At 31.9% G+C, this 20,867-nt stretch overlaps 1 protein-coding gene across 1 annotated transcript in view; it reads left to right on the top strand.

Moving 5' to 3' along the window:
- The window catches only part of LOC139494657 (uncharacterized), a 98,327-nt gene extending 84,515 nt beyond the window's left edge, over window positions 1-13,812 (top strand). Inside the window, exons 16-23 of the mRNA XM_071282818.1 lie at window positions 395-1,603; window positions 5,447-5,486; window positions 6,114-6,394; window positions 8,665-8,692; window positions 9,553-9,879; window positions 10,441-10,728; window positions 11,578-11,923; window positions 13,132-13,812. Coding sequence (XP_071138919.1) covers window positions 395-1,603; window positions 5,447-5,486; window positions 6,114-6,394; window positions 8,665-8,692; window positions 9,553-9,879; window positions 10,441-10,728; window positions 11,578-11,912 — 2,508 coding nt within the window. The 3' untranslated portion in view covers window positions 11,913-11,923; window positions 13,132-13,812. The remainder of the gene's footprint in view (window positions 1-394; window positions 1,604-5,446; window positions 5,487-6,113; window positions 6,395-8,664; window positions 8,693-9,552; window positions 9,880-10,440; window positions 10,729-11,577; window positions 11,924-13,131) is intronic.
- Window positions 13,813-20,867: the final 7,055 nt, after the last annotated feature.

Genomic DNA, 20,867 nt, shown 5'->3' on the forward strand with positions numbered 1-20,867 from the left:
TAAATCTGTATTCATTGTCATCAGCTGTTTAAAAATGCAAACTCTCTCTCGTTTTTCTATTAATCTTCTAATATTGTATACATTATATCAAAATAGTTGTGGGGTGAGTTGCGTGTCCATGAACCAATCTTTTAAATCAATGATAGAATAAACCTGTAATTATTGAAGTAACTTTCGTTTATGCATAATCAATAAACACAACTAGAATTTAAAGTCGTTATAAAAAGCTGATCTATACAAGATGTAAAATCCCCTATATGCAACGATATTAGAAAGTGTGGCTGGTCTTTGTTTATTGCTATTTATTAAAGTATATATTAGGGTAATATATAAGACCATAGACTCTGTAAAAACTGGGCTGTTTATATAATACTATGATTTATTTTTATTTTAGGGTGATGTTGAAGAACAGAGAACCTCATTAGAAAACTCAATCGAAGAACTCTTTCAAAACCACGGAGGAAAACAACATCTCCAATACAAACCACTTATCTTTGTTAATGCAAGAAACAAGGAGGACGAAGAAATAGCCACATTAAAGAAACAGTTGGTAGACGTTGCATTAAACCATCCTCGCTGTGGGGAACTGATGCCAACCAAGTTCGTACCCCTGGAACTTCAACTAGCAAGAAATGTAGAGGAAAACAAGAAAATACTAACAATGGATGAACTGAATGACATAAACAAGCAAAACGACAAAATAGCCTTAACCTCTGCTCAGCTTAAATCGTTTCTAAAAGTTAACCATGCTCTGGGAAAACTGATCTACTTTGATGAAGCTGGCCTGAGAGACAACGTTATAATTGATCCTGTGTTTTTGGTGGATGTACTACGTTCTATTGTCACTGATGACCAGTTTTGGCCAGAGCATCTCAAAGAAATCTTAAAATCTCTAAAAGAAAGCGGAAAACTGTTGAAAAAGGACTTATATAAAATATGGAAGCAAGACTGTTTTCGTGAGATCTGGGCACATAAAGATTACATAGTAGACATGTTAGTTCATTTGGACATAATGTGTAGACCAAAAGACGATGAAGATGGATCAGACTTTTTCTTGGTGCCATGTATGATATGTACCAAACGAGAAGACAACCAACAGATAAACCATGACAGAAGCATCCATCTGGCTTACAGGTTCAAAGAGGAAGTTGTACCACCTGCTATTTTGTACAGATTCATTGCCACTTTCATATCTATATGGAAGTTACGGGTCAGTGCCAAATCCAATCGGCTGATGATCTTTACAGACAGTGCTGATGTACAAATTGACGGGGACCATGATATGAGATTTGACATTCAGGGAAACAGATTCATAGTTTCGCTTTCGCATCAAGAAAAGAAAATCTCCATTGTACCATCCATTGCATCTACATCCCAGGAATGCCTTACACATGCTATCACAAACATTTCCAATTTCTATTTCTCAGTTTCAGAGGATTCTGCTTGTGATAGAGATTTACCGTTTACCATTCAGATTGGTATTCCTTGTGGGAGAGATCTTTGCTTTTTTGACCACATATTGTCATCAAAGGGGGAATGGAAATGCCCGGATCACAATACAAAACACAAAACCAAACTTGTGTCTAAATGGTTTGCAGATAAGGTATTTACATTCTTTATAATTTATGAAAGTTTTGCTGTTTGGGTATATACATATAGTTATGCAGTAAAATGCAATTGCCTATACAGTAAACTTAATAAAGAATTGAATGCCTCTTTTTATAAATTTGTTGGGGTGTTAAAGTGTTGAAAAAAGTAAAATCACAAAAATACTGAACTTAGAGGAAGATCAATTGGGAAAGTCCATAATCACATGGCAAAATCAAATAACAAAACGCATCAAAAACGAATGGACAAGAACTGTCATATTCCTGACTTGGTACAGGCATTTTCAAATGTAGAAAATGGTGGATTAAACCTGGTTCTATAGCGCTAACCCTCTCACTTTAATGAAGCGCTTGCTAAATATATGTGTTCGGTCAACGCCTAATCAACCCAATACAACTAATAGATAAAGCGTCCAATACGTATAATTATAAGCTTTAATAGAGCTTTCTTACAAATTGACGAAAGGTACGAACGAACGTAAAGGGAGCACGTATTTCATTTCCACAATAACAGTTAAAAGAGTCTTTGTTTTATCCAGTAAAACAGCATTCTTTTCTAAATCAAGTTTATTTTTCAAAAATAATGATTTCGTAAATAATACACGATTTTTATATAATCAAACAGAGAAAAATAGTGTCAAATACACTTACGTCCGATACGTTACTGACGTAAACCACGAGTACACACATTTCCGCGGGATTTTTTTAAGCACGAGTTCCACGATTAAAATTTCAATGGCATTATTGAAGTACGTTAGTCTAAATTTAACGACATGATTCACATTTATTTTTATTTTTTATAGTAAACTTTCAGCAAATTGTCAAAGTGGAATATCAAGATTTGCTAAAAAAAATATGCTACAATGTTTTTAAAAAGAAATGTTAAATAAATCTAGAAAAACAGATTTTGTATATCAAGAAAATAAATCTACAATTTTGTGGATTTTATGATGACGATTTAACAGTACACATGTTTCGAAGATAGACGCAAAGTTGTCACTTATCGTCCAGTGGCTAATATTTCATGAAGGTTCAGGACAATAGGCAAAACGTAATTATACACTAAAACAACCCTTCAATTGCTCCGGTGTGTCAGATATATACATTAAGGGGGAGCAATGAATATTACCAGGGGAGAGGCGATGATTCAAAAGTTATTAAACGAACACCAGCATATGGCATAGTTTGAAGATCATCTTGTTTTCTTCATTTTCATTTTATTATTTTGAGCGTTGTAAATTTTGAATCAAGGAAGTATTTGCGCTTTGATTTTTCTCATTTTTCTGTAAGGAAAGAAGACAATGTATTTGCTTTGACTTTTTTTTTAGGTTAAACAGTGCAACATTGTATTATTGAAGAGGGCCGGTTTTTAGTCTATTAGGGGAAATGTTTTCGTCTGACTACTCTATATTTAGGATATTTTGAAGTGTTATCTCCTACGACCTGGTGGTATCATATTTTAACCTATAGTACGTCCCGAAATCCTAAATATATCCCAAGAAAAATCCAATTTAATAAGTGTCGTTGCATGTAGGATAATTGTCCGAAGTTCCACGACTATAATTATTTAAATATGTCAAAAGAAAGGATCCCTTAAACGAGTCTTACGTATGATTCGTCAAGCATACGTACCTTTCGTCAATTTGTAAGAAAGCTCTAATAGGAGCATGCAAACACTAAGTCAATCATGTTTTCTTGTATTTACCTATACATTTTGTCTTTGTTTTTTTTTGTTTTCTTTTTAAGTAAATCATGTTTTATTGATAGTTTTTCATTTTTTGTTAGTGGATACATCAAATACCGGTACCTTATCCCGGCCTCGTTAACCGTTAGTAGTATAAAATAAATTTTGTTAGTACTTGTTAGTTTAATTTGTCTGTAATACATACATTTATAAATTATAATATATCCAACTAATTGTTAGTCAATTACAAATAGAAATATATTACAATATAAGCATATATAATTGCAAATCATTCATATTTATAATTACGCAATTGTGTTCCGTATTTGACCTTTAATTTTACATCCTCATCTTTGTTTTCTATGTTATTGTTAGTGTACTATTGTTTGTCTGTTTGCCTGTTCATCCTTTAGATATGGTCGTGTCTGTTTATTTTCGACTTATAAATTTGAATGTCCCTTTGATAGTGTTCGCCTCTCTTCTTTTTTTTTTTATGGAAGCTCGTGATTATAAGGAAACATAATTGAAAGGCAAAAAATTATCTTTTAAAAAATATTTTGTTAAACTGTTTGCATGGTGCAGTCTGTTTATTGTATACGTAAAACAGATTTATAAAGAAGGGATATAGTTACGACACTGTTGTCAGGTCATTAAACATTGCATATTTTGGCTTTAATAATGACTCACTTATAGGGTCTTTGCATCGGAACTAAACACATTTATTTAAAAAAACAGTTGTTGGCATAACACGGGTTATGTTCTTCTTATATATTTTATGATTGTGTGATGCTTAACCCCTAACGGGAGGGATTGTGCCTGATATTCGTATGATTAAGACATTATCTTTCAATCAGTTTAATTGAGGTCTGGAGCTGGCATGTCAGTTAACTGCTAGAAGTCTGTTGTTATTTATGTATTATTGTCATTTTATTTATTTTCTTTTGTTACATCTTCTGAAATCAGACTCGGACTACTCTTGAAGTGAATTATAATGTGCGTATTGTTAGGCGGGTTCTTTTCTACATTGGCTAGAGGTAAAGGGGGGGGTTGAGATTTCATAAACATGTTTAACCCCGCCGCAATTTTGCGCCTGTCCCAAGTCAGGAGCCTCCCGCCTTTGTTAGTCTTGTATATTTTTAATTTTAGTTTCTTGTGTATAATTCGGAGTTTAGTATGACGTCCATTATCACTGTACTTGTATACATTCTTTTTAAGGGGCCAGCTGAAGGACGCTTACGGGTAGATCCATTGGTGACATTGGGTTGTTGTCTGCTCTATGGTCGGGTTGTTGTCGCTTTGGTACATTCCCAATTTCCTTCCTCATTTTTATAAGCAGGAGGTAAATCAGATTTATTTTGTGAAGTGATTGGCACGTGTTCAATTATTTCAGGCATAGTTTATCAGACATTGACCTCAATTTCTTGGTTAATATAATACTTTAAGTAAACTCTATGTTCGAACGCAAGAATTTAAACGTGTTGTTTTTAATTATTTACATCATTGGGTTGATACCTCTGCATTTGGACTATCAGTCCCCGAGGGTATCATCAGCTCAGTAGTCAGTACTACGGTACTGTGATGATTTAACAAACTTTGTCCGTTTATAAATTTTGAAATTAAGGTTTCATCTGCCTCAGTCAAAGTTGGCTTTAGTTGAATTGGCAATTTATTTTAGGTATATGTTGATATTTAGCTCGTCAACGGTTTGGGTACTTATACATCTTCGGATTTCAAATGTTTGGCTTTGAGCGTTCCTGATGAAGGTAAATCCAGAAAAGCTCTTCGAACGCAAAAAATTATTAAACGTGTTGTTTTCAATCTTTTATGAACATTAAAACAATGGTAGTGTTGCATGCCATGGTATACACATATATGGAATCTGATAACCTTTCTCGAGCACTAAAGGCAATCAACTATTGTATTGGGGGGGTCCGAACTGCTTTGTGTCCGGTTTTCTATGTTTTGTCTCGTACACCGTTATTTGACTGTCAGATGTGTTAATAGTTTTTTTTTTTGCATGGGCCCTTTGAAAACTTCTGTCTATTTGATTTTATTAACATTCAATGTTCCATCAAAATAAGATGTGTGTACCTCCATCATATAATGTATGAAGACGTCATTGGTTATTCGTTATTATTCAAATCTTATTTTACAGTTACATACAGAGGATGACAGATGCCCTCAGGATTGTTCTGGTAAGAATTATAAAGTTATATAACTCCCCAACTCCTGTTAATACATAAAAAATTGCATCGATGAGACTAGACACAATGTGCAATGAAGTAAGAAGATTGTTGATATTTAAAGAAGAAATTTGCAAGTTTTTACATAACATAAAAAAGGACTTTACTTCGTAAAAAACCATCAGGTAAACAAGTCAACAACTCCCTTTTTAATATGCACTTGGTTCTTTAATTTAATTTTTAATTTAACGAAGGTTTTATGTAATTTATGGTAACGAAATCCCTGGCTTTATAATTTACCAGTAATACATAGATTACGTTCGGTAAAATGAAAAACGTCACAACAGAGACGGACGACCTATAATATATAAACACCGCAAGACGGTGGCAAAGGAACATCACCATCTAAAAATGGAAAATTAACAATAGGGAACGAATTCCCTACTGTCGTTAACTTTAGTGTGACGTTTCCTCTTAAACTGAAATATTTAAATCAAGGAAAGGACAGTAAGTACCGTTTAATTTTGATTTATTTAAAGTAAGTTCCTTGGGGTAAAGTTCCTGTCGATCAATAGAGAAAATAGAGAACGTAATTCTTGTTATATTTATATTGTTTACTTGAGTTGCAATATTTCACAGGCTTAGACAAGGTATGGTTAGACCGCCAGCCTGAGGACAAACACCTTGGACGACTAGCATCTAAACTAACACACGAAGACACAAGGACAATATATATGATGTTAAAGAAAAAAGAACCAGCCCTGCAATGGGACATTATCAACGAATCAAACAAGCGAGAAAAGTTTTATATAAAACTTAATGCGCTATATGATTGGAAGAAGAGTTCTAAATATGTTTCATTTAAGCAGCTACAAAATAGTCTGGAAGAGGGACACATTGACATTCACAAACTATGCCAGGTATGCATTTATTTTTTTCATAACGAAGTATGCCGTGCATGATTTACTATCTTATTCTTGATTGTTTCAAGATAGTCATGATAGTTTAACACCAAACTGTGTGGTTATTAAATTTTCAAGTGTTATGTAATGCTATAATCTTCGTGTATCATTTGATACTTCATTGTGTGTTGTGTCAAATTATGTTTAATATGTAACCGGAGAGCATGATTCGTCTTGCAAAATCACACGTCTCCAACAAGACTCAAATCCGAGACCTCTGGATTACAAGGCATCGCGTTAACGGACTGAGCTAAACAAAATACGTCCTTAGCTCAACCGCTTACGGCTAACGATGTATCTACTACATTTTGTCTAAGGGAAGCAATACCGTTGTTCCAGACCATACGAGTATTTGGACCGTACGCGTACGGTCCGGACCGTATACGTATACTCGTACGGTCCGACCATACGCGTACGGTCGGACCGTATGAGTATACTTGTACGGTCCAGCTGACCATACATGTCTTGGTATCATATGGGTTAAATCAAAAAAAATAAACAATAACCAAAAATTTGTAGCTTTAGTTCTCCAAGATGCTATTTTTACATCAGATGGGTAAGTGAATAAGCGTACAATTGAAATTAAATGTTTGTTTAATTCTATATCTGAATCCTTTTTTGTACTCTCGCTCCCGTTGACACTAACTACCACAAGGAATGTTATGTTTTTTATTAATTTACATTTACATGTTTGCGGTCCATTCATGTTCTTTGCATATGCATTTTTTTTAAGTTCACAAATATTATAAAACAATTGTCCTTGTACGTTTTGTTTACATCCGTTAACCTCAATTTCAATGAGCATACTGGCCTTTAAATAATTACTGACATGTCAATTACAGGAGATTAACAGATTAAACGAGCGTGACCTTTTTAAAAAGTTAGAATATTAAGTTTTCATTTCAATATCAATTGAACTTTTTATATTAATTTGAGATATAATTTTTTTTATCTGTTATTAACATTTGTATCTGATAAACTTGACCATCTTCTTATTACTAGTTGGACCATACGCGTACGGTGATGATGTCTTCATCTTTTATATAGATATATGTAGTTCTTCTAACCGTTGGCTTGTAATGTAAGGCGCCAATGTAACTGGAGAGCATGAATCTTCTTACAAAATAGCATGTCTCCAGGTGGATAGGAATTCGGGACCTCTTTCTTATAAGGCAACACGTTAACCGACTGAGCTAAAGAGCCTTCGGTTGTTGTCTGCTCTATGGTCGGATTGTTGTCGTTTTGACACATTCCCCATTTCCTTTCTCAATTGTATTTACTTCCTTAGCTTAACCGTTTACGGTGGACTAAGTATTTACTACATTTTTTCTAAGGGAAGTTATCCTGTCACAAATCATTCTGTTTGATTGATGCAGTCTTTACTTTATATTGAGTATAACCGCTTACGGAGGACTAAGCATTTACTACATTTTTTCTAAGGGAAGTTATCCTGTCCCAAATCATTCTGTTTAATTGATGCAGTCTTTACTTTTTATTGAGTATAACCGCTTACGGTGGAGTAAGTATATACTTCATTTTTTTCTAAGGGAAGTTATCCTGTCCCAAATCATTCTGTTTGATTGATGCAGTCTTTACTTTATATTGAGTATAACCGCTTACGGTGGAGTAAGTATATACTTCATTTTTTCTAAGGGAAGTTATCCTGTCCCAAATCATTCTGTTTGATTGATGCAGTCTTTATTTTATATTGAGTTTGATTTACTTTAATTGAATCTTTATCCATCCATGTGATGTGTATGAGCTTTTGCTTTTACCATTCAATTACGTACTGTTTTGAATTAAATGAGTTCAGTATTTTTGTTATGATTTTACTATTTCCGAAAACATATTGCATGTTGTCCCCAAACATAGTACATATTGTTCCTCTTTTGAGGTGACATGAATTGAAAAATATACTGTCTTGCAGCTTTCTATGTAATGTGTGTGGTGTAAGATATTAGTGAGGGACGTCTACCGAACAATAAGATAATAAGTAAAGTCCTATACACTACATAAGTTATGACGACTTCTCATTACGTCTGTGTTTATGCTAACAAACTCAGATGCAACTCCGTTAATCATATGTTTAAAAATTGGCCAGGACAACAATAAAAACAGTAAAAACATCAATGAGCTTATGCATTTTAATATTTCTGTGATAAGCTTGATATTTTCAAAGTGGTGTCAACAGGTCATTTTAAAAAGCTATTTTACAATTGTCATTTCAGATTTCCAGAGAAGTTCAAACAGAAATGGGTAAGTAATAACTTCAAGTAAAAAAATCAAGTTTAAATATATAAAAACATTCAAAACTGCGTTTGTTTTGAGTATCTACTGTTCATTCTTTCTTTGATAGATTTTTAAGTCTCAAAATTAAATGATGACGAATTGTTCACTGAGCATATAATGCCAATACGGTCTGTACCAAACATTATTTTACTATCAAGGTCAATCAAATTGTGTTGATGACATAACAAAACAAAAACAAATGACCGGATAACATTATTTTTATTACATGAAATATAAAGTCACAAGAAAGTTCAACAAATCATTATTACAACATGAAATATAAAATCACAAGAAAGTTCAACAAATCATTATTACAACATGAAATATAAAATCACAAGAAAGTTCAACAAATCATTATTACAACATGAAAATCATACACTAACATATTGAGGACACTAATATCAACAAAACATTATTGCAACATGACAACCATACACTAACATATTGAGGACACTAATATCAACAATTCATTATTACAACATGAAAACCATACACTAACATATTGAGGACACTAGTATCAACAAAACATAATAATGACATGAACAAATCGCTAAACCATTATAAGTAGGTAAACGCCTGTCAACTATATAATTACACGACGGTCACAAAAATACAAACCAAGGCATAAAGATCATTCAAAATGATTATGACGAACTGAAGGTCGACTTAACCAAGATTAGATGACGTTCTCATAAATTTTTATCATATTATGAAACTCCGAAGTCATCAAAACATATTATGATTACATGAAGTTTTGACAAATATATAATGATGACACAGGACGTCTCAAAATGACATTCTTATTAAACTTGTAGTATGTATTTCAGACCAACCAAGAGACAAGTTGCTTCTTCGACCATCCGATTCGAATATACAGCAACTGCCTGACCATATCGGTAGTCAAACTTTCCAGCTTGGAATAGAACTGGGACTTTCTGTTGTTGAGATGCAAAAGATTGAAAGCAATCATGTGACCAATCTTCATGGTCAAACAGAAGAGGTTCTCAAACGATGGATTAAGATTCCAGAAGCTACATTTGAAGCTTTAGGGAAGGCTCTTTGTCGCCTTGAATTGTCTAGTGTTTTGTCATACTTAACTTACGATGAAGAATTAGGGGGACAAATGGAAATAAAAATAGATGAACATGTTAGAGGTGGGTGCAATTAGATATACTATCTCATTTCTAGATATCATCGTACATGTATTGTACTTACTCTAAAGTATTTGAACAAATGAATTGATGTGTAATAAAATAACATTCTTTTTTTTGTAATTCATGCATCAGCTAACTGTATGTGGTATAAATGTTAAGATTAGTTTCAACTATGTTTGGCATATACACTCAAGCCTTATCAAAACGTGTAGTCTATAAATAACCGAGTCGAGAGAAAAATAGCCAACTTCATACACAAAAGAAAATTCATAACAAAAGTAAAACAAAAATCATATCACAACAAATACATGTACATTTTCTATTGTGAAATATTACACGAACAAAAATGTACATGTTTACATCTGACAATCAAGATATAATCTGTTCCTGGTAAAACTATTGACTGCTTCCTTGTTGAGCATGACGAACACACATTTAGTGGTACGTTATGTCTCAAGGTGATATCTTATATTAGCAACATAAACTTGTGCATGCGCTAAAACAAACTATAATCACAATGAAAATAGTAATGATATTGTAATTGAATTCATTTAATTTCAGAGAGACTCATACAGGGTATTCAAATCAGTCAGATTTTAGATTATATGATGACACATTTGGTGATATCATCAGATGACAGACGTCGCATTGAGCATCATGCTGGACAAGATGATCAGAATAAAGCCTTGCTTCGTGAAGTTATTAAAAGGGGAGAACCTACGTATACTGTGTTTATTGATGCACTACGAACAAGTGGATACCCAGATCTAGCTAATGAACTAGAAAGTGATGGACAGGAAGAAGGCTCAAGTGCAGCTATAGTACAAACTGGAAACATAGAAAATAAAGGTGAGACCGGATTGTTTTGTTGATGAAAATAAAAACACAAAATTTGAAATATAGTCTGGTTTGGTTAATGCACTGAATTATATCCATCTGTCTATTTTGGCAGTTATTTAAAAAACATTATAACAAATGTGCACTGAAATGATATTGTTGTGTAAGGACTATTCAATAACGATAAGTTGAAAGCTGACCTTCATTCATTTCAGTTTGCATCATGAACTATTGTTTATATGAGCTATTTCAATTACTTGGTCTGTGTTGTTGTTACACTGTTACGTAATTGTATTAAAAGGAAACCAAATGTTGATCTGATGAATAAAAATCAAATTGGTCAAGTTACCAGATCAGATGTTTACTAGTATTGTTAAGGTCAAGTCACAAAACAAAACGAATACAAACTTGATTAAATATGTTTCTTTAATATCAAGAATACCAAATCGTCTTATTAGTTCGCCACCACCAAATGTTGGATATACGACTTTGCTCTTATTCAGATGGCTAAGTCATTTTACAGTGAATTATATCCTTTCAAATAAATTGTAATCAGATAGGCAATCACGACTCCACAATACCACATGCACAATGTATTGTTGAATTAAAGTAGATTCATTATTGCTGTTATCTGTTTATTTGTCTCTTTGATACACTCCCCGTTTCCATTCTCAATTCTATTGTTCGGTATACATTTCCATTGAAAGCGTCACTTTCCATCTGTCAGAATGCATGCAGTTTTTGACCCATTAGTTTACCAAATGCAGTATAACGCTGGATTTCTCGTATGTATGTATTGCAAGTTTAATCAAGATATAAAAGTAGACGTGGCAATAATTGGAAATTGGAAAACTTTTGTAGGGTTGTCAAATTGGACTGTTCCGATGTATAAAGTTCGTCTACAAAAGAACTACTCAAACATAATTGACAGCATACAGCATGAACAAATAGTCGATCATCTGATATCACGTGATGTGTTGACCATAGCTGAAAGCCAAATGATAAATGCTTCTCCCGCACAGATACAAAAGAACAGGAAATTAATGGACATACTTTTACATGGAAGTGAACATGCATTTATTGAATTTCTCAAAGCTCTAAGAAAAGACTCTGTGTATGCAGAACTGGCAGATAAAATAGAAAACACAACAGTCGTTAGCAGAGATATATCAACTATTAATGGTTGCTTTAAATGAACTAAAAGATAGTAAGTTAGAAGTAAATATATCAGTTGGTGGTAGGACTACACCCTTTTTCTTCAACACATTTTTATGTATTTTCGAAATTCAAATAATTACAAATATCAAATGACTAAGTGATTTATATGTATTGAGGGATAAAGTAAAGATGAGATTGTGACTTGGATGGAGAATTGTCTTATGGGAACTCATACCACATCTTATAAAATCTACATAGATGTATTTAGCGTAATTGTAAAAATTGTGTATATCCTTATTTTAACAAACACAATCGTGTTGTTAAGATACAAATTATATTATATGAGACATGATTGTCAATGACAACGTCCCATCAAGACACTACATGTTGTACAAAGTATTAATTATACGAACATTCTTGAACCTTGGTCAACGTTGATACCAAAAAGCAATTAAATACCCCGATATGACAAATTAAAAAGCTTTCAAGCGAGAGAAAAATAACTGCCTGATAAAAAATATGTACTATTAAGGTATTCTAAAAGATTCGTCATCGATATTGATTACATTATAGCATGCCATTCAGTATCTAGTGGTATACTAATTTGTTCCGAAAGGGTCAGCATATTTGTCATTATATCATACCATGCATTATTCAGTGGAGTACTAAGGTATTCCAAAAGGGGCAGCATTATTTACATTACATCAACCAACTCATTTCCCAGTGTCGTACTAAGGTGTTCCGAAAGGATCAGCAGTGATTGCATTTTATAAGTCCACGTATAGCTCAGTGGTGTCCTATGTGTTCCGAAATGGTCAGCATTGGATATTTTATATCATTCGATTCGATTCGACATCCAATTGTGTACTCAGGTGTACTCATGTGCTCTGAATGGTTTAGTATTGATTTCATTACATCATCTAACTTATTGCTCAGTGGTGTTCCCTGTTGTTATCAAAGGGTCAGTATTGATTTCATTATATCATCTCACTTATGGCTCAATGGTGTTCCCTGTTGTTATTAAAGGGTCAGTATTGATTTCATTATATCATCTCACTTATTCATCAGTGGTGTTCCCTGTAGTTATCAAAGGGTCAGTATTGATTACATTTTATTATCCCATTCGTAATGCATCAATATTCATACATAATATTATCCCATTCCTTTTCAATTAAAAACAAGTCGCATTGTCACATTATATGATGTTCTCAAACTTTAAATCTGTAATAAAAACTGTGTATACTTCATTTTATACAGGGACAAGATAAAATACTTGAGATGGAAACAACAACGACTCGTCAAAGCTTCACAACGACTCGTCAAAATTTCACAACATATCGTCAAAGTTTCACAAGGACTCGTCAAGGTTTCACAACGTCTCGTCAAAGTCTTAACTGAGTTCTTGTTTAAAAACTAAACATTAACAGAAGAGACAATCTTTGACAGAACACTTAGTAAATGACTCAATCTTGCTAGATTCAATGTTGATCTTTAAACTAATCAAATGTCATTTTATTGTAAAATACTGTAATATTATGTATAGTTTGTTTACAATTAAAACCAAAGGGATTGAAAGTCATTCATGTTAGCTGTATTGTAATGATACTAAAGTAAAAAAAGTGTTTTGTGACTTAATTCGAGTATTTATCTTTACATGTTCATTACCTGTATATTTTCATTATTTGTATATTTTTATTATCTGTATACTGTCATAATTCTATATGATTTGCATATCGGTAAATACTTGAATTGGATTGGTCAATTAGAATTTTTCTCTGAGTTTACACTTCGATAAACCATGTTTCTGAAACTACTTTCGTATCTATTCATGCCCGATTGCAGGAAACCCGGGATTTTCGGCAAATAGAGATTAAAAAACAAATGCATACCAGTTGTGTCTATTTTAGTGCATATATGACAAAAAAGAAATAAAATAAATACACTGAAGCTACAAAAATGTATAAATTTAAAATTCAAATAAAAATTAGCGAACTTTCATAAATGATTTGGCGAATGAACGTCATGGCAAAACACGACATCATACGAATGAAAACTTACTTTGGAAAGATTATTTCGTTACTTGTACGATTCAAATTTGAATATTATATCCCATTAATTTCAGTTTTGGAGGTAGGTGCTATTTTATTTAAGATTCCGTTGCATTTTTCGAACATTTATGGATTTTAGAAAGTCAAAATGGCGGCAAACTCCTTAGTTACGACATGTCAATTGTGCATTTGATGGTTATTATAGTAGCATTTACAAAACAAATGATCTTAAAAATCGCTATTATTTGGCTTAAGAATTATTAGGATTAAACACATTTTTTTCTAGAGGTTATTGATGTGTTAATCGGGGCTCTTACTCACAAACTTAACATAAAAGTCCAAATTCAGTTTGTGAGTTAATCTTTCGGACTTTTATTCAGTTTGGGAGTTAATCGCCCCGATTTACACATCAATAACCTCTAGAAAAAATGTGTTTAATCCTATAATAATCTGTATTTTGTTTATTGTCTCTATAGTTTCACTATCTGTATATGTTCATTGTCTGCATATTTTCATAATCTGTATAGTTTAATCGGCTCTATATTTTTATGAACTAGATATAGGAAGATGTGGTATGAGTGCCAATGAGACAACTCTCCATCCAAATTATTTTTATTAAAGTAAACCATTATAGGTCAAGGTGCAGCCTGCAACAAGGAGCCTTGGCTCACTCCGAACAACAAGCTATAAAGGGCCAAAAAAATTACTTGTGTAACTAAATTCAAACGGAAAAACCAACAGTCTAATCTATATACAAAACAAACGAGAAACGAGAGACACGTATACATTACATAAACAAAGGACAACTACTGTACATCAGATTCATGACTAAGGACAAATGCAAACATTTGCACCGGGATTAAACATTGTAATGGTACCGAACCTTCTCCCTTTTCTGAAACAATAGTATAACAGCAAAACATAGATAAACACACTGTAAAATATCAATTGGGAGGCTTAACTCAATAAAATAAAAAACACACAATATGAACGAATAAATTTGATCTGCGATACCTGAATGCAAATACATAGTTAATGAAAATTATAAGGGATGAATAATTAAGGTCAAAAGAAAATAAGCGGATTCGAATTGTCTATTTTCATAATCTGTACTTTTTAAGTCTCTGTATATTTTGATTATCTGTATATTTTGATTATCTGTATATTTCCATTATCTGTATATATTCATTATTTGTATATTTCCATTATCTGTATGTTTTCTTTATCTGAATATTTTCATTATCTGTATATTTTTATATATATATTTTCAATATCTGTGTATTTTTTTTAATCTATATATTTTCATAATCTGTTTTTTTCTTCTTCATAATATGTATATTTTTTATCTCAATATTTTCATTATCTGTATATTTTCTTTATCTATATATTTTCATTATCTGTGTTTTTTCATAATCTGTATATTTTCATAATGTTGTTTTTTTCATAATCTGTATATTTTCATAATATGTATATTTGTTAATCTGTATATTTTGATTATCTGTATATTTTGATTATCTTTATATTTTGATTATCTCTATTTTTTTATAATCTGTATATTTTCATTATCTATATATTTTAATTATCTGTATATATTTCATTATCTATATATTTTGATTATCTGTATATTCTCATCATCTGTAATTTATCATTTTAATCTATATTTCGGTAACAGTTAATTATACCCCCGCTTTGAAAAAAAGGGGAGTATACTGTTTTACCTCTTTCTGTCCTTCCGTCAGTCTGTCAGTCCATCAGTCCATCAGTTCGTCAGTCCGTCAGTCCATCAGTTCGTCAGTCCGTCAGTCTGTCAGTCAGTCCGTCCCATGAATATTTTTCGTCACATTTTTCTCAGGAACTACACTACCAGGATTTCTGAAATTTGGTTTCAGGCTTGATATAAGTCAGCTACAGTACTTGCAACCTTAGGCGTTACTATTTCAGCGATCAGTCAGCGGTCATCGATCAGTCACCGATCAGTCAAGTTCGCGTTAAACTCACGTCAGCAATCCGTCAGACTTATAGTAAAAGTAATTGACTGATCGGACTGATCGGACGGATAGTACCGATCGACCTTGATGACGGATTGAACTTTAATACGTCACATGATAAACTAATACAAATTACGGAATCTTAGTTTCGTTTAATCTAATTAAAATGGCGACTCTTGAAAATCGAACGTTCAATGATACATTATTTTTATTAATTATTTAGCAAAGTATATGAATTGAAATGAAAAGAAATGTACAGATAAAACCTAAATTAAAATATCATCATTAAAGAATGGTCTTTTTCGTTTTATTTAGGTTATATATTTTCAAAACCGGCGAGTTCTAAAACGGTGTCTACATCGCGATTTTTATTTCATTATTTTCGAAACATTCTCGGGAAAAACAAAATGAAAGAATCAGTTATTGAAAAAATGTATTCTATTTCTTTTTCAATATTTAAATTTTTGTATCCTTATCATCATAAAATTCTTTAAAAAAAACTTATCATAATCACGGACTTTCTATATTCTCGTCACAATCGAAGCATTTAAAATAATAAATTACAAAAATAAGTGCTGTATTTTTTAACAAGAAATAGAAATAATTTTAAACAATGCAAACAACATTACATTATATTTTTCTGATAGTCTTTTTTTAATAAAAAAGATAACTACTTCTAAACAATAAAAAGTACAAAAATCCAATGTTGGTAAACACAAATATATTCCTTAAAAAGAAAGAAATAAGCAGATTTATTCTTGAATGATTCACATTTTTTACAAAAAACATATGAAAATCATTTATAACAAGTGATTGAAATTGAAATTACAATATTTTCCAATATGAGAAGAAATATTTGCATTTTTGCCAACACGTACAAAAAAATAATATCTCTTTCCTTAAAGTAAACATAATTTATGAAGAACAACCAATCCTGATGGACAAAAAGTAATGCAATCATTTATTTTAAATATTTTAAGTCTCATTACATCTCAATTCTAATTAGCAGACTTGTCTCAAGATGGTAAAATAACTGATTTCAAATAAAATAGTATCATCTTTAATAAAAAGAAGAATAATTTTGGTTATTTTATACAATGCGAATAAAATTTTAGTATGATTTCTCTGACATTCCTTTAATTTTATGAACAAAAAAACTATTTTAAACTATAAAAAGTACAAAATCCAATGGCGGTCAATAATTTTCAGTAAAATGAAGAAATATTTGCATTTTAGGTAACGCATACAAAAATTTAATATCTTTTTCCTTAAAGTAAGCATGTTTTATGAAGAACAGCCAATCCTGATGTACAAAAAGTACTAAAATCATATGACGGTTAATAATTTGTATCAAAATAAATCAATAACTGCATTCTTATTCCACAAAAATAAAAGTTTAAGTATTTTAATTCTCATTATATCTCAATTCTAATTAGAAGACTTGACTCAAGATGGTAAAAATAACTGATTTCAAATAAAATAGTATCATTTTTGATAAAAAGAAGAAGAATTTTTATTATTTTAAATAATGCAAACAAAATTTTAGTATGATTTTTCTGATATTATTTTAATTTTATGCAAAAAAACTATTCTCAACTATAAAAAGTACAAAAATACAATGACGGTCAATAATTTTCAGTAAAATGAAACAATATTTGTATTTTAGGCAACGCGTACAAAAATTTAATATCTTTTTCCTTAAAGTAAGATTATTTTATGAAGAGCAGCCAATCCTGATGTACAAAAAGTACTGAAATCATGTGACGGTTAATAATTTGTATCAAAATAAATCAATAACTGCATTCTTATTCCACAAAAATAAAAGTTTAAGTATTTTAATTCTCACTATATCTCAATTCTAATTAGAAGACTTGTCTCTAGATGGTAAAAATAACTGATTTCAAATAAAATAGTATCATTTTTAATAAAAAGAAGAAGAATTTTTATTATTTTAAACAATGCAAACAAAATTTTAGTATGATTTTTCTGATATTATTTTAATTTTATGAAAAAAAAACTATTCTCAACTATAAAAAGTATAAAAATCCAATGGCGGTCAATAATTTTCAGTAAAATGAAACAATATTTGCATTTTAGGAAACGTGTACAAAAATTTTATATCTTTTTCCTAAAAGTAAGCATATTTTACGAAGAACAGCCAATCCTGATGTACAAAAAGTACTGAAATCATATGACGGTTAATAATTTGCATCAAAATAAATCAATAACTACATTCTTATTGCACAAAAATAAAAGTTTAAGTATTTTAATTCTCATCATATCTGAATTCTGATTAAAAGACTTGTCTCAAGATGGTAGAAATAACTGATTTCAAATAAAATAGTATCATCTTTAATAAAAAGAAGAATAATTTTGATTATTTTATACAATGCGAATAGAATTTCAGTATGATTTCTCTGACATTCCTTTAATTTTATGAACAAAAAAACTATTTTAAACTATAAAAAGTATAAAAATCCAATGGCGGTCAATAATTTTCAGTAAAATGAAGAAATATTTGCATTTTAGGTAACGCGTACAAAAATTTAATATCTTTTTCCTTACAGTAGGCATGTTTTATGAAGAACAGCCAATCCTGATGTACAAAAAGTACTAAAATCATATGACGGTTAATAATTTGCATCAAAATAAATCAATAACTGCATTCTTATTCCACAAAAATAAAAGTTTAAGTATTTTAATTCTCATTATATCTCAATTCTAATTAGAAGACTTGTCTCAAGATGGTAAAAATAACTGATTGCAAATAAAATAGTACAATATTTGATAATAAGAATATTAATTTTGGTAATTCTAAACAATTGGAACAAACTTTCAATATCATTTCTTTGACATTCTTTTAATTTCATAAAAAAATAACCTATTCGAAACTATTAAAAGTTCAAAAATCCAATGGCGGTCAACAATATGTATGTATGTACTGGTAAATGCCTCCGATATCCGAAGAACCCCTCGAAAGCTGCGAGGGTCTAGTGGCATCCATGTACACTCCCTAACGGGATTAATGGAGATGTGTCACTAACGTATATTTATACGACAATTATTTTTACAAGGACAACCAATCCCCACCCAATTCAACACAAAGGGAGTGCTAGGACACCGGGAAGTCTGTTATTGTGGTGGAGGAAGCCGAAGTACTCGGAGAGAACCACCGGGCCACTCGGTGGAAACAGACAAACCAGAGAGATATCAGAAGATTGATCTCCAGGTCAAAGTAGGGACACTTTGACCAACCGAGGCCCCAACGTACCCATTCTAGTTTAAACTCCGGTCTGGTACAATTTCAGAAAGATCTATACACTTACACACAAGTTAGTGTCTGGAAACTCAAAAAATGCTTATTTGGACCGCTTTTTAGGCCCTTTTAAAATTCTTAAACTGTTGTGGCAATAACCCCCAAAATCAATCCCAACCTTCTTTTTGTGGTTTCATAGAGATCCATTTACTTAAACTAAAATTATTGTCTGGAAACTAAGTGTCTTCGGACGACGCAGACGACGACGACGTGATACCACAATACGACTGCAAAATGTTTTTGCGGTCGTATACAAATTGTTGTTACATTAGAGACTAGTTTAATAAATCTAGCGAACATTGAAGTGCATTAATGTAACAATAACGCAATGTAACATGGTAGCCGTAGACCTAAATAATATGTTACATTTGTAATTATTCAGATCCCTACCCAACCATTTATTCCGGCAACTACTAGTAGTCTCCAATGTAACAATAATGTTTTTGTAATTTAGATGTAGCCAGTGCAATAAAAATATCTACAATATGTGTTGCCCAGTGCGGGTAGCTGACTATGCAGTATGGGCTTTGCTCATTGCTGAAGGCCATACGGTGACCTATAGTTTTTACTTTCTGTGTCATTTGGTCTCTTGTGGAGAGTTGTCTCATTGGCAATTATACCACATCTTCTTTTTTACAATTATGGAGAGTTGTCTCATTGGTAATCATACAACATTTTCTTTATTAACATAAGCCCTTAATTAAGCAGCATAACTTATATAGTATTTTCACATCTATTTCTTTCTGATTGTGAATAATTAATATACGTCAATTGAAAGTACATGTATATTGACGATCTTGCCCCTGGCTACACAAACACATACTAATGATATACACACAGTCAATGCCTCGGGCAGAAGTTCTGTTCATACTTTGGAACAAAATTCAAGAAATTCATATTTCCTTATATCCTGTACAGTAAACTCCCTACCTGCTAAGGAATTTCAATGCATGTTTATGGTCATTACACGTAGATCTTTGATTACTCGAAGTTACTGAAAGCTTGATTGATTGATGGATTGTGTAGCGTCCAGTGGCAAATAGCTCATGCATGTTCAGGACTAAATCAAAATAATGCTAATTATAACAGGAAGCTAGGTTCTGTAATAGGGGTCGTCGAGGACGAAAGTCTGGAAATTTGGAAATCCCATGCATTGGCAAATGAGGGTTTATTGGATAGGAACATAAATTTAGAATTTCAGTAGACCACCTACGAACCCCTCCAAGAGTTGTTGCAAGTTTCTTAACGTGCAGAGAGCGTGGCATTCTCTCTCCATCATGCATCGGATTTAACGTCCCCATTCTGACCTGAATTGACTGCGTCTGTATACATCCTGCACAGCCAAACGTAGAATGAAGACTAAGTCGGAAGCTAGTTGAAAACCAGCAACTAATTAACAAAAAATCATGTCTGTAAGTTGAGGTGGCAATAAGTCCTTACGTAAAACAAAAATTTACGCCGCGTTCCAGAGAGGGACATGAAAGGCTTCTCTTTTGGTGAATAATTTGTCGTTACAGCTCATTTACTTATAGCTAAGTTGAGGTTTATTCTAGCATTTGTTGATAGAAGCGAAATGATCTGAACAAAAGTTCTAGTTATATTTTCTATATAAAGGGGGATATGATGACATTTAAGTATATC

This window comes from Mytilus edulis, chromosome 11, assembly GCF_963676685.1.
Source record: "Mytilus edulis chromosome 11, xbMytEdul2.2, whole genome shotgun sequence".
Classification (NCBI taxonomy): Eukaryota; Metazoa; Mollusca; class Bivalvia; order Mytilida; family Mytilidae; genus Mytilus; species Mytilus edulis.